The 13,789-nt window shown below is 39.2% G+C and overlaps 1 protein-coding gene across 1 annotated transcript; it reads left to right on the plus strand.

The window, feature by feature from the left end:
• Positions 1-1,733: 1,733 nt before the first annotated feature.
• On the plus strand, positions 1,734-11,036 carry adamtsl7 (ADAMTS-like 7). The gene is made up of 12 exons (XM_087806787.1): positions 1,734-1,850; positions 4,728-4,857; positions 4,924-5,099; positions 5,164-5,272; positions 6,648-6,791; positions 6,897-7,026; positions 7,134-7,356; positions 7,474-7,647; positions 8,465-8,638; positions 8,701-8,880; positions 10,568-10,712; positions 10,789-11,036. The coding sequence occupies exons 1-12, from the start codon at positions 1,734-1,736 to the stop codon at positions 10,941-10,943; spliced, it is 1,857 nt and encodes a 618-aa protein (XP_087662913.1). The 3' UTR covers positions 10,944-11,036.
• Positions 11,037-13,789: the final 2,753 nt, after the last annotated feature.

Here is a 13,789-nt window from a genome sequence, read left to right on the forward strand (position 1 = left end):
CTGGAAAAGCGCTATACAAATAAAAATTACTTACTTACTTACTTACTTAAGAAAAACGATGGAGAACCAGACACCTTTCCCATTTATGAAGTACCATTTGTTTTATTAAACATTTATGAGGAACAAAGATGATGGATGTCAACAATAAGAGTAAAATGATTTTGATGGAATAGCTCCGATATCAATGACATGTGTATTAAATAATACACAAGGGAGATTTCCAGGATTCCAGCTCTTTGAGTTCATTGAAAGGGAGCAGGTAAAAATACAACATACAAAAGTACAAGTCATTATATATCTTAAGAACTATAAGAGACACATGGATACATCAAAAATGATCTATTTTCCTATAGTTTCATTCAAGTCTGTCTGTGTGAACAGCTCTGGTCCTGCAGGTATGTGCTCACAGCAGCCCACCCTGCTTTTACGGTGTCAGGAGGTGTTTGTGTCTTCACCTGTCTCAAACCTGCAATCACGACGAGGTGAAAGGTCAACCTTCTACCAGGCCTCGGAGCAGACCTCGGCCTGCTGTCAGGCGTGAGTAACAACCGCTCTCACTGCTGTCACCATCACAGCGTCCGCGCGCAGGTCAAATATCAAAGGAGAAAGTCGTGTCGATGAATGTGATCTTGTAGAAAAAGATGGACATCGTTCCTGAATAAAATGTCAAAATCTTTCCTCGGTCCCTGAAATCGCTCTCATCACTTGGACGAAGGAGCGAAGACGAGGAATCTCAGAGGTTGATTGGTGGTGATTCTCAAGGTTGTTAGCGAGGAACCTGGTGTTTAGAAGCATATCCAGGTGTGGAAAAGATGGTGCAACCCATCATTTAGATTCTGGGGCAGCTGGACCAAATCGTAATACGGTGACACCAAGAAACCTGCAAGGATTCAAAGTAAGTCAATGGGCGAAAGAAGAAATTCCAGAATTCCACTTTCATAATAAAAGCGTCGACAATCCTATAGAAAGCATTTCCAAAGTTCTCCAGAGACGAGTTTTGTTGGACACATTAGAATGAATGCAACAATTCCTGTCCTTGATCTTGCGTCCTGTTATTCTCCCAACATTCCACAGAGCGAACACATAATCGGACGCGACATCTATGAAGGTGTTGAATAGAAACCAACATTGCAGCGCCTGACTTGGACAAGATCTCCAGTATTCCCCGCTGACTCGCAGACGCTCCCCGACGCCAGTGTCGTGTCACTGGGACTCCCCGATATTCACCGCAGGGGGCCGGCGTCTTCCAGCGTTCTGAAGAGCCAAAGAGACACTTTTGCTAATTCACTTTCAGATCTTTTTTGACATGATATTCTGGCTCATCCCAATGTCATCAAATATAACAAATTATGTGCAGATAAAAGTTCAACACATTTCTGGCCCGCGCTTAACTTACATGATACTTTTTTTGACTCCAACTCTCTTCTTCAATGCTTCAAAAATGAAAACATGATGATGTCAGCGCTTGTTTTAAATACTTCACCACAGACGTTTGGGTGTCAACTTTTGAAACACGATGAAGTGACAATTAGATTTATAGTCCGCCATCACTCTTCTCTGACCTCAGCCTTGTGATCGTGAACTTGATGTTCAACACATAAATCATAAACCTGTCACCAGAGACCCCGCAGTACGATGAGGGTGTAACTTCAACTTTCCATCGAGCCTGCCTCTCACTCACACCCCAGCAGAAACACTCTCCTCTCTCATTCTCCTCTTCTTCTGCTCACACCATGGCTGCATGGCAGCAGCTCGTCTCCATCTGCCTCGGTCAAGTCCTCCTGTCATGTCTGTGCTCTGCCTCCAACGCTCTCTTCTTGGAGACCAAAGTCCGCTCTACTTCTTCACCGGTAAGACCCTCTATTGCTTCTTGGTAATGATTTTCTGCAAGTTCAGATAATTATTGGTCATAGAGGGAAACCGTTGTTTCTCGTCAACAGTAGAAAAAGCCATGTGTGCACTTAGAACATCAGAAAAAACTGTCATTTTTAAAGGTTTGATTGCCAGTACCCTATTTTGGTTGGTCATTGTTTATGGTATATGTCCTCTTCCGTATAGCAAACCCGGGCAAAGAATGTCTTGGGGACTACATGTGGCTCTTTATCTGAGGTCATGAAGTGTTAAACAAAGTGTGTGTATGTGGTGGTTGAAAAGAAGACTCTGGAATGGTTGTAGAACAACAGGATTGAAAGGAAGGACGTCTGATACATTAAGTGACAATAAGAACACAGATTAAAAACACTATCAACATGGCTGTCGAGCAAACTGTGGAATAGAAAGAGCAGATAATACAGAGAAATTGAATTAGACAGAACAGAAAACTTGTGACAGGAAAGATGCTCACAATGATGACAACAGAAAGAGAAAAACAGGTACGTGAACAAAACACACACTCATGGTAAGAGATGTAGTGAAGTAACCATAAAAGTGGAAAAGTATCATAGGGGAAAAATATCATGCACCAGAAAAACTAACAAGAGGGAACAATGAACGGATAATACTTTACTTTATTTAAATGTTTTTACAATTAAAGTCTTAATGAAATTTAAAATTATAAATAAATCTATTTTTCTAATACATTGCCTTCCTGTCATATTGTCATGCATAACTGTGTTACTAATAAATTGACTACTTTCATAAAGTATTCTTGATTTCTAATGAGAATCTCCCATAAACATCATGTATATATATTTTATACCATAAATATCCCTTTCACATCATTTCTTTATTCAATCATTCTAATCATGTTAATATTAATATTTGAGTTTATTCAATAAATTCCTTTCAGTTATCTTCATCTGTCAATATCCAATATGGACGTGCATTTTTAAAAAACTATTAAAGGAAAGAAAACAATTTAAAATAAAAGTAATGTTATTGATATAGCGTTCAGAATAACTACCTTGACCAACAATTTTTTATTAAAGTTTGTTCAATCTGTTGTTAGCTGCTCAAAATGCTTCTCCTCGTGTTTACGGGTCAGTTTTAATAGCATTAATATTACGCTACTGCCACCTTCTGGCGGGTGAGCATATTGCGATCCATTCTATTCTAAATGGAGGAAAAAGGTTAATTATTAACATCAATTAAATATTGGCAAATGTATACTTTTATTCTAGTTTAGCTTGTTTAAAGGTTATTTTTGTTAACAATCTGTATGTTTAATTAGTGTTTTTCCCATTAACTCAATGGAAGTTTATATTAACTTTCAAATGATGATAACTTTTAAATGATGGGAAAATTTTAACATAATTAAATGAATAAAAGGACATCATCAATTTTATAATTATTCAATTTATTTAAGATTCTAAAAAACATTGCATGTTTCATATATGTTACCATTTGAAATAAACGCAAAACAAGTTTTGTTATGCCTTAACTTTATTTTATTAATTTAATTGATTATTATTTTATTTACATTTAATTAAAAATATTATATAAAACCACCACTAAAAGTTGAAAACAAACCCCATTAAAAGGACAAATAAAAGGCAAAAAAAGGAGAAAAGTATATAATCAAACATTGATCTTTAGGAAAATATACGAACAAAAATGCATGCTAAATAAATTAGATTAAGACCGCCAGTAAATAAATTGTGAACATAGATGGACTCAGGGCGCCGCACTTTGACCATGTCTGATTTAGGCTATTCTTTTTATTTTTTCTGTAATCTGCAGTATTTTCATCGTCATTTATTATTTAGGCAAGAAAAAATGAAAAGAAAAATGTAAATTTTAAGGCCAAAAATATACATATTTGGATTTAGTGATAAATGTCCTCATAATATAACCAAAAACCAGCAAAACTTATATATTAAATGTGCAAAAGTGAAACAATATTTTTTCTTTTCATCCTTAATCAATATACAGCTAACAAAGTTCTTTATACTTCAGTAAACATGTGTCAATAAAACCATGCCCTGTTGACCTTTTTTAAATCATTCTTTTTTTTGCTGTGTCCCTGTTGTTAAAAAAAAGACATCTATTTTAATATTAAACTATTTATAAAGTCTTTATAAAGTGCTTTATAAGTAATTGATGATTTTTACATTATATACATTTTTGTTTTTCCATTGTAAAATGTTTATAATAACAATGAAGCCATGATAATAAAACAATATAAGTAAGTAATTAAGTCATTTGTATTTATATAGCACTTTTCCAGACCAGGGTCACAAAGCGCTTAAACAATCAAAACAATATTCAATAAAGTATATACTTTAAAGGTCAAGATAATACTGAGAACAACACAGGAGTTCCAGAAAATCAAGAAAAGCCTGAACAAATTAAAACGTCTTAAGATGTTTTTTAAAGGAGTCAGTAGACTCCATCAAACACAGAGGGAGAGGAAGATTGTTCCAAAGCTTAGGAGCAACAGCCTGGAAGGATTTCTCTCCTCTGGTCCTGAACCGTGTGAGAGCGAGGAACCATCAGTAGATTCTGATCCACAGACCTCAGAGCCTGAGCTGGGGTGTAAGGCTGGATCAGATCAGTGACGTAAGGAGTAGCCTGACCATGAATAGATATGAAAGTAAGAACCAGAATTTTAAAGTTGATCCTGAAAGAAACTGGAAGCCAGTGAAGAGTTTTAAGAATAACCATAATATTTTCCACCTCCTGATACTCTGTTCCTCCTCACACCATGTTATCTAATCATCTTCATGCTACAGTCTCAGTGCATCCATGTTCTGTTCATGAGTCCATGATGTATGTTTCTACATCAATAGGGGTTCGAAGTATTGAAGGGGAACTTCTCCCGAACATTCCTCCGTGTTGGCTACCACAAGATTGCAGTGATTCCTGCAGGAGCTCGCAACATCAGCATCAAGGAGGCGGTGAAAACACGGAACTACTTAGGTACCAACATCAACCCAGCCACACTGGAAGGCAAACTTGTGTGAGAGAAACTTTGCTCTGCTACAGCTCTGAAGACTCACACTGGAGACTCCGTCATCAATGGCAACTGGGTGATTGACAAGCCCGGGATCTTCCCTGCTGTGGGCACGCAGTTCACTTACAGGCGACCCAACGAGATCCGATCCAGGACTGGAGAATCCATCCTCGCTGCTGGTCCATTGACTGATGACCTGCATGTTTACGTGAGCGTCACACATTAACCTCTCACGTGTCTTCACCAACTTACAGTTTTGGTTTGGTGTGCAGCTGATCTACCAGCAACCAGGCATCAGAGTTTACTACGAGTACCTGCTGCCTTCAGACACCACCACCCCACCCCCACAGACCACCACACCCTCTGCTACACCTCCTCCAAGTGAGAGCACAAACATGCACAACTCTTCAATTTGATATAAGAAACGAGAGGTTTGTTATTTGTTAAACACCTGTCTAGACCAGGTATACGCTTTACTTGCTAAGTATTGAGAGATTATGGGTTTGATATTAGATACTTGACAGAAATTCTCAATTTACCAATAAATCCTATCATGTGTAAGACTTCAGCCTGCTTGACACCTTGGCTCCTACAAGGGTTTGAGTCATGTCAAACAGTGTCTTTGTAATAGCTAGTGTGGTTTTTAAACTTGTGGGATAGGAATAAACCATAAATAATATAATATTTATAAATAATAAACCATAAATAATATAAAATTATAAATAATAATAAAAAGGTATTTTCAAAAATCATTTCAGTCTTGAAATGTTAAATAAAAATATTAACATATTTTTGAATGAGAGTTCAACTCATGTGTTGATGTCAGTCTAAAATAATCTTGGACTCAGTATGTGTCTGTACAAAACTCTGTTTCTCTTTTATTAGCCCTATTCACACGGGATAAGTATTACCTGGGGACCTCTGTGTTTTGTAAATTACCCCCCCTCCTCTGCGTTATTTTAAGTTGTTAGCTGCTCAAAACTTTAAGAGAAAGTTAGTGTTATCAAGCGTTCTTCGTTTAGAGAAGATAAAGTGGACAACCGTTTATTTTCCTTCGTTTCTCAACTTGTGCAGACGCTCTACAGCGAGAGCGCTGCCGTGCACATCAATGTGCCCCAACATTATTCTTACAGAAGAGACACAGTCTGTTACAGTACTGTAAACGGGAATATTCGTGTGGGAAACAACGAGGACGGAACTTAGTTTGTAGCTGTGCAGCGCGCACGTCTTCTTTCCTTTCGTCATGTGGAACACACCACCAACAAAAACTAACTCTATCAACTTCCCTTTCAACCTCTTCAAAATCAAACAGCGGAAGTAAATATTAACACAATGGCGAGTGCCTAGAAGTCTGTTACAGTGGCTTATATGCAGCATTTAGAATTAAGCACGGACATTCGGATTCACACGGGATTAGTATTATCACCCGACGTCTGTGTTTGGCGAATAACAGTAGGTAATTATTAATAATAATTAATCAAGACTTGTTGTGTAAACAAAGCGGGGCGTGATTACAGCTGGCTGGAGGAAGAGTCAAGCCATTATTATGTCATAATGAGTTTTACTCTCGTAACCTCTTGTTCGCTGAGATTTCAGTTGGGGGAGAACTTTAATAAGGTAATAACTTCAAAACAATTAGACATGTGAGTTTGACATTAGTTTTTAGAGTTAATCTAATTGTACACACGCTTTCGTATATCTTTCTAATCAACTGAACGCATTTGTATTTTTTCTTTGACATATCTTATCCCTGAAGGCAGCACCGCAGTATCTACAGTGGACAAGACTACAACTAGCATCGAGATCTTCTCCGCGACAGTCCGTCCTAACATCACCTCCCCGGCCATCACCACCTACACCTGGATACAGGCCAGCTTCACTGAGTGCAGCTCCACGTGTGGTACAGGTGAAGAGATGTATTTGGTTTCCAAGGACCTTGATCTTGATAAAGTAAGAACGAAAATGGCATCAGATGAAGGTTGTGAGCATGTGTGACCACATCCAGGCAGGCGACAGACCATCTTCAGGTGCGTGGACAAAGACTCCATGATGACCGTCACTGCACACCTGTGTGACGCTGAACCACGGCTGGCCAATCAGGAGGAAGAGTGCAACACTGAGCCATGCCCAGCCTAGTGAGCATCACGTCTTCATACCAAAAACAAAAGTCTTTGTCTGGTTTGCTTCATTAGATGTTTGCATTTATTGACATGAAGAAGAAACGCCCTCTCTGTCCTCACAGCTGGGATGTAGGTGAGTGGTCCGAGTGCAGCAAAAGGTGTGGACCGGGCACTCAGCACCGCCAGGTCATCTGCTGCCAGGTCACCGACCTCCAGGAGAACGGGACAGAAACCTCCACGACTGTGGCAGCGGAACATTGTGGTTCAACTGAGCGACCGGTGACCACATCCAAGTGTCAGCTGAAGATCTGCAGCCAGTGGGAGATCCGTTCTGAGTGGAGCGCAGTGAGAGAAGACACACACACACACACACACACTAACTAACTAACTAATCTTTTGATGAACCGCCATGGTTGTCCAAGTATAAAAAAGGAAGATACACTCTCCCTCCTCTCTCACTAGTGCTCGGTGCCGTGTGGACTGGGCCAGCGGAGCAGGGAGGTGGTGTGTGTGAGCAACCAGGGCCAAGTGGAGCAAGACCAGGAGTGTAACCTGAAGCTCAAACCCGAGGCTCTGCAGAACTGTGACATGGGCGCATGTGCACGGAGCTGGTTCACCTCACTCTGGAGCGAGAAGGTAACGTGAGTCTAGGGCAGGGGTTAACAGAAAATCTTAAAGAATGTCTGAGTTAGAAGGTGGAATTTATATTTAAAGGTGAGGTGTTAGCAAGCAACATTTAGAATGCTGTTGATTCTTTGTGGCTCAAAATAATTGAAATATATTTGAGTTTGTCCACCTGCAGTTGATACAGAACTCTGCAGCGAGAATTCACACCCGCTCAAGTAGAAGAACTCACATTTCTCCGATCCTTAAAACTCTTCACTGGCTTCCAGTTTCTTTCAGGATCAACTTTAAAATGCTGGTTCTTACTTTCATAGCTATTCATGGTCAGGCTCCTCCTTACATCAGTGATCTGATCCAGCCTTACACCCCAGCTCGGGCTCTGAGGTCTGAGGATCAGAATCTACTGATGGTTCCACGCACATGGTTCAGGACCAGAGGAGAGAAATCCTTCGAGACTGTTGCTCCTAAGCTTTGGAACGATCTTCCTCTCTCTTTGCGCTTGATGGATCTACTGACTCCTTTAAGAAACATCTTAAGACGTTTTTATTTGTTCAGGCTTTTCCTTGATTTTCTGGAACTCCTGTTGTCTTATCAGTATTATCTTGACCTTTAAAATATATACTTTATTGAATATTGTTTTGATTGTTTAAGCGCTTTGTGACCCTGGTCTGGAAAAGCGCTATACAAATAAAAATTACTCACTTACTAACTTACTTACCTTTTCCAAACAACCGGTCCTGTAACATTAAAATGTAAATATGAAGTTAAAATGTTTCAGCTCAAAATCCTTTTTTAAAATTAAGTTTTGTTTTTACTGTTCACCTCCCAGTGCTCGGCGACCTGTGGTCGAGGCACACAGACCCGGACAGCAGTGTGTCTGACCAATCATGCGACTAATCTTCCGTTGGATAGCTGTGAAGGGGAGCGCCCCCTGGAGGACAGGCCGTGTGACTCAGGGCCCTGTCAGAACCGCCTCGAGTGGTACGGTGGACCTTGGGGTCAGGTAGAGTATTCCCACGCGAGTGAACAGAAACGATCATCACCTGATGCGCGTGTTACGTTCAGTGCTCTGCAGAGTGTGGCAACGGCACGAGGACACGAAGTACGGCTTGCATTCTCAACGACAATGGCCTGATGGAGGTGGTGGACCAGGCGATGTGTTCGGACCTTCATAAACTTGTTACAGTTCAGCCGTGCATGTCGAAGCCATGCGGGGTCCAGTGGTACGTCACAGAGTGGAGTGAGGTGAGAGTACGACTCCCATAGAGGGATCTCTTTGCCTCATTTGTTAAAAGGTGACAAACTAACTTATGTTCCAAAAGTTTCCCTGAATAGACAGGAGTGCTAGAACAAATGCAACCGCTCCACTAGAAGAACTCACATTTCTCCGATCCTTAAATCTCTTCACTGTCTGCCAGTTTCTTTCAGGATCAACTTTAAAATTCTGTTTTTTACTTTCAGAGCTATTCATGGTCAGACTCCTCCTTATATCACTGATCTGATCCAGCCTTACACCCCAGCTCGGGCTCTGAGGTCTGAGGATCAGGATCTACTGATGGTTCCTGAACACGGTTCAGGACCAGAGGAGCGAAATCCTTCCAGGCTGTTGCTCCTAAGCTTTGGAACGATCTTCCTCTCTCTTTGCGCTTGATGGATCTACTGACTCCTTAAAGAAACTTCTTAAGACGTTTTTATTTGTTCAGGCGTTTCCTTGATTTTCTGGAACTCCTGTTGTGTTATCAGTTTTATCTTGCCCTTTAAAGTATGTACTTTATTGAATATTGTTTTGATTAAGTGCTTTGTGACCCTGGTCTGGAAAAGCGCTATACAAATAAAAATGAATTACTTACTTACTTACTTACTTACTGTTGTCCGTTAATCGCATCATACAGTGCAGGCATTAAAAATGTTCTTTATAGCAGCACTAATTCGAGTTTGATGTATTTATGTTTTATGATAATTTAAAATAAGTAGCATAGTAAAACTCTGGTTATTATTTGAAAAATACTTTACTACATAACTTAGTCAGTGAGTGTTATGTGACCACCTAACCAATGAACAACCCTATGAATTAGTGACAAACCTTTTGTCATTACCAGGAAGATAAAACCGGAAACTGACACAAAAAGAGCTTATATCTCTTTTAAAAAAGACAACAACACAGGTGGCAGTCACAAGACATTACAGTAACAATGGTCTAGCACTGGGGGGGCTAGAGACAATCTGTACAATCCTACATATTGCAGCTTTAACAGCAGAGCTGTGTCTCAACTCGCATACTTCTCTTAGAGCACTGGCGGTTAGTATGCATCAGGATAGTGTACATACTAACTAGTACGCAAATTCTCGACAGTTAGTATGTCTCAAATCAAACACTGCTGCTAAGCACTAACCAGAAATGACGTGACAGCTTCTTCTTCTACTACTATTTAACGATGATTGCAACCAGCTGTTTGAACGCTATTGACACCTGCTGGCAGCAAGTTTTGTGAGTTTGGATCAAGGAATATGAGAAACGATATATTTGCAAGATATTTACGTGTAATCTTCTTACTGCTGGCTGAAAATGCACTACTTTACATGCACATACTAAGAATTGTTTCAGTACGCAAGTTTGCGATTTGAGACACAGCTCAGGTGTCGAGGCTCTCTTGTGCCCAATGAACATGTCATGAATCTTAAAGTTTATAAATCAAAATCAATTCCATTATGGAAATTTAATTCCACAACCAACTAAAACACATTCACCAGAAACTTATTTTGGTAAACAAATGTTGTTAATAGCGTGAATTTTTGTGTAGTTATTCATGTAAAAAGTAATTATCCAAAATAAATTCCAGAACATCCATGTATAAAAGATTACAATTATACTAAATTAATTTATGAATAAAGATGTTTAATTTTCTTATTGTTCTTTGTTCTCCTCACTCAGTGTTCCCAAGCCTGTAGCGGAGGTTTTCGGGTCCGAGAGGTGCGTTGTCTCACTGACAACTTTGTTCCCAGTGACCTCTGTGACCCAAGTTTAATACCCAACAGTCGTGGAGATTGCAACACACAACACTGTAAAGCTGAGCTGAGTAAGAATTGAGGAACATCGAGGATGAATGTTGTTAAAACAAACTGACGTTTGTATCTTTTTCTTTCTCCTCCCAGCTCCCTCCTGCAGTGACCAGTACCACAACTGTGTGGTGGTGGTCCAGGCCCGACTCTGTGTGTACAACTACTACAAGAGCGTCTGTTGTGCGTCCTGTGCCAAAGCCCAGAAAGCTTACCCTTACTCGTTTCATAAGAACCAGATCCGCAGGTAATGCCTGGACATTCCAACGAAAGCACCTAGAAAATACTCACTTGATAATTTTTTTTGTCAAATTTCAGTAAATTATTAATCTGGCCAAAATGAAACCTTGACTTTGTTTACTTTATTAAAATGGAAAGTGATGAGCGTTACACTCATTTGTTTTATTCCATTCCTTTATTTTATAGTTGCTCTATTTGCCCGATTTAACCTAAAATATCTCTACGTAAACCCTTAGGAGACCCACACTTAAAGGGGCTGAAAGAGCCCCTATCACATTTAAAATACTGACTGAATAATAAACCTAAATGCATACATTATATTAAATTTGAAGGCTAACATTTAACAGATATGCTCAGAGAAGAGAGAACAGGAAGCTCGACATTATGACATAAGTTCTGGACCATTTGCCAGTCAAGATACTGTGCTTCCCATCTAATTTATTTTTTTCAGCTTTTGTCCTTTGAATTTTGTTGTATTGATCATGTTGAAATGACAAATCTAAAAACGCAATTGGCTATGAAAATGTATCAACAAATTATATGTACATTAGTCTTTATTGGAAAAGTTTTCTGGGTCAAGGCGACCCAAAGGCCTGAAAACAAATGTAATCGTTTTAGCTTTTGTGTTTTCGGTCAACGTGAATGACCTCCACCACTGCATATGCATCTCTGGAAGCCAGGGAGCTCGCTCACCTTGACCAAGACAACACAAGGATAAAAAAAAAAACCAAAAATAATTATATTTATTTTTAGGCCTTCGGGTCACCTTCACCCAGACAACACAAGGGTTGTTACACAAGTAACTGTTAGGTCTTTCTCTTCACAAATATGGTTATGACAGTCAAAAATATCAACAGAATGCATTGTTTTATGGCGAACAGTATAAAAAATTTTCAGGATGCATAAAAAGACTCGTCGTTGAATTAGAGTGGCGTCTGACTCGGGTGGTTTGGACACGAAGAATAGACAATGGACGAAGTGGACACAATAGGAAAAGAGCATTTCTTTTATTAACATATTCAACAGAAACATGAGGAAACATGTGTTTATGTCATTGGGACCAAATATGTTCAGACATTCTCCACACATTCCCCAGTCCACTATCAGCCAATACAAGGTTTCTCCAGTAGGTCCGTGCTCAGTGGGAGGGTATGATGCACAAAAATAGTGAGTCTGTGACTTTGGCATTGAAGACATAAGGATCAACATTCAAAAACAACCAGAACTGCCCAGTTACAAGATCCCAAACACATTCAAGGCCCTCTCAGGACTAATAAACCACATCTTTCATATATATATATGTATATATATATATATATATATATATATATTTACGTTTCTGTATTAAAAGTGAGTTATTCTTTCTTCCTAGCATTGGGTGCGAGACTGTAAGACATTATTACTGTAGCCTTTTTGTAAACAAGACGGTTGATATAAATGAGCACAAACAATTTACACAAGTCATTTTTAAAAATACAATAGCAAGTGATATATTCAATCAACCTGACCGACAACAAAAATATATTCCACCTCCCCCACGTCTGATTAGATCGGATAATAAAAAGCAAAGTTGATTTTCTTTTGTTGTATCGTACCAATTTCAGTTTTGTAAAAGTGTAACAAAGATGTGAAAATAGCTTGATGAAGTATACAAAATAAAATATTTGGAAAAAGATCATTAATCAGAGGCAATCTAAAGTAACTGATCAGTCAAATGTATAATCTCTCTTATATAACAAGTCCCAGAGTTAGACAGTAAATACAGTGACGCGTGTTTGGGCTTAAACTTATTTCTACGGTGTGTTAATTATTGTGGGATGGTGACTTATCAAGAAAGTACTTGAAGGCACAATCGGTGGAGGCGGAGGGACCTTCAGAGTTGGACATACGTTAAATCCAGATGGAAATTCTGTGAGTGTGGAAACAATGAAGCATTTAAAAGACTTTAGTAGGTAAACATGAGAATTGACTTGACCAGCTAATTATGGTTGCATTTCATACACTAGTGTAGTTTTGTCTTGTACACATGTTAAAGACTCAAACATCCATGACCTGAGCACCTCTTTTCACCTCGTCACTAGGATGTTTCAGAAAGGAATTAGCCAGCAGTGACAAGGAGCCGATTCAATATTTGATATCCTGCTCACAGCTTGGTAAAACATTGGATCTTTAAGTTCATAGCCATGCGAGCCCGTCTCAATGATTTATATTTAAAAGGGTGATCCTTTTCAAGATAATATGCATAAAATGTATAAATGTATGTTACAAGAATATACACAGGGATCAGTCAATGATATAGCCATCAAATATAGAACAATGAATCCAAGCATTCAGGGTAACAACTTTGGCTTTAAAGAGTCTACATACACAGACACACTTAAAATAAATACAAAATAAAATCATGTTCATCTTGGTGATCACCTTAAACAATCCCATCATTTAAAATCCTGTTACACCCTGTTTGTTGGAAGTCAAACATGACTTTGATTTGAATATGTTTCGATACAAAAGGCGATCGAAGGCTCAGAGGGTTAATGATGAGAGGTTTGTCGTTGTTTGTTGTTCTACCTGTGCAAGTCAATAGTCAAATGCTACAACGTCGTTGACCACATGAAAGGCATTAGGTAGGCCGCACGTCTCTGCAAACCGCTTGATTCAATGGGGCCAAACTAAATGGCGTGACAACATGTTCTCCATGTCTTGTGTCATTACGAAGCCCTTTACTTCTGCTGTCGTATCCACTTACCTTTGGACAAACAGCACAAGGAGCTTGCATAAATTCCTCAGTGACCAACATCTTCAAAGATCTTCTGACTTCTACAAGCGGCTCCTGATTTCTTTTCCGTGGCTTCCACCT

This window comes from Callionymus lyra, chromosome 1, assembly GCF_982586985.1.
Source record: "Callionymus lyra chromosome 1, fCalLyr1.hap1.1, whole genome shotgun sequence".
Taxonomy (NCBI): Eukaryota; Metazoa; Chordata; class Actinopteri; order Syngnathiformes; family Callionymidae; genus Callionymus; species Callionymus lyra.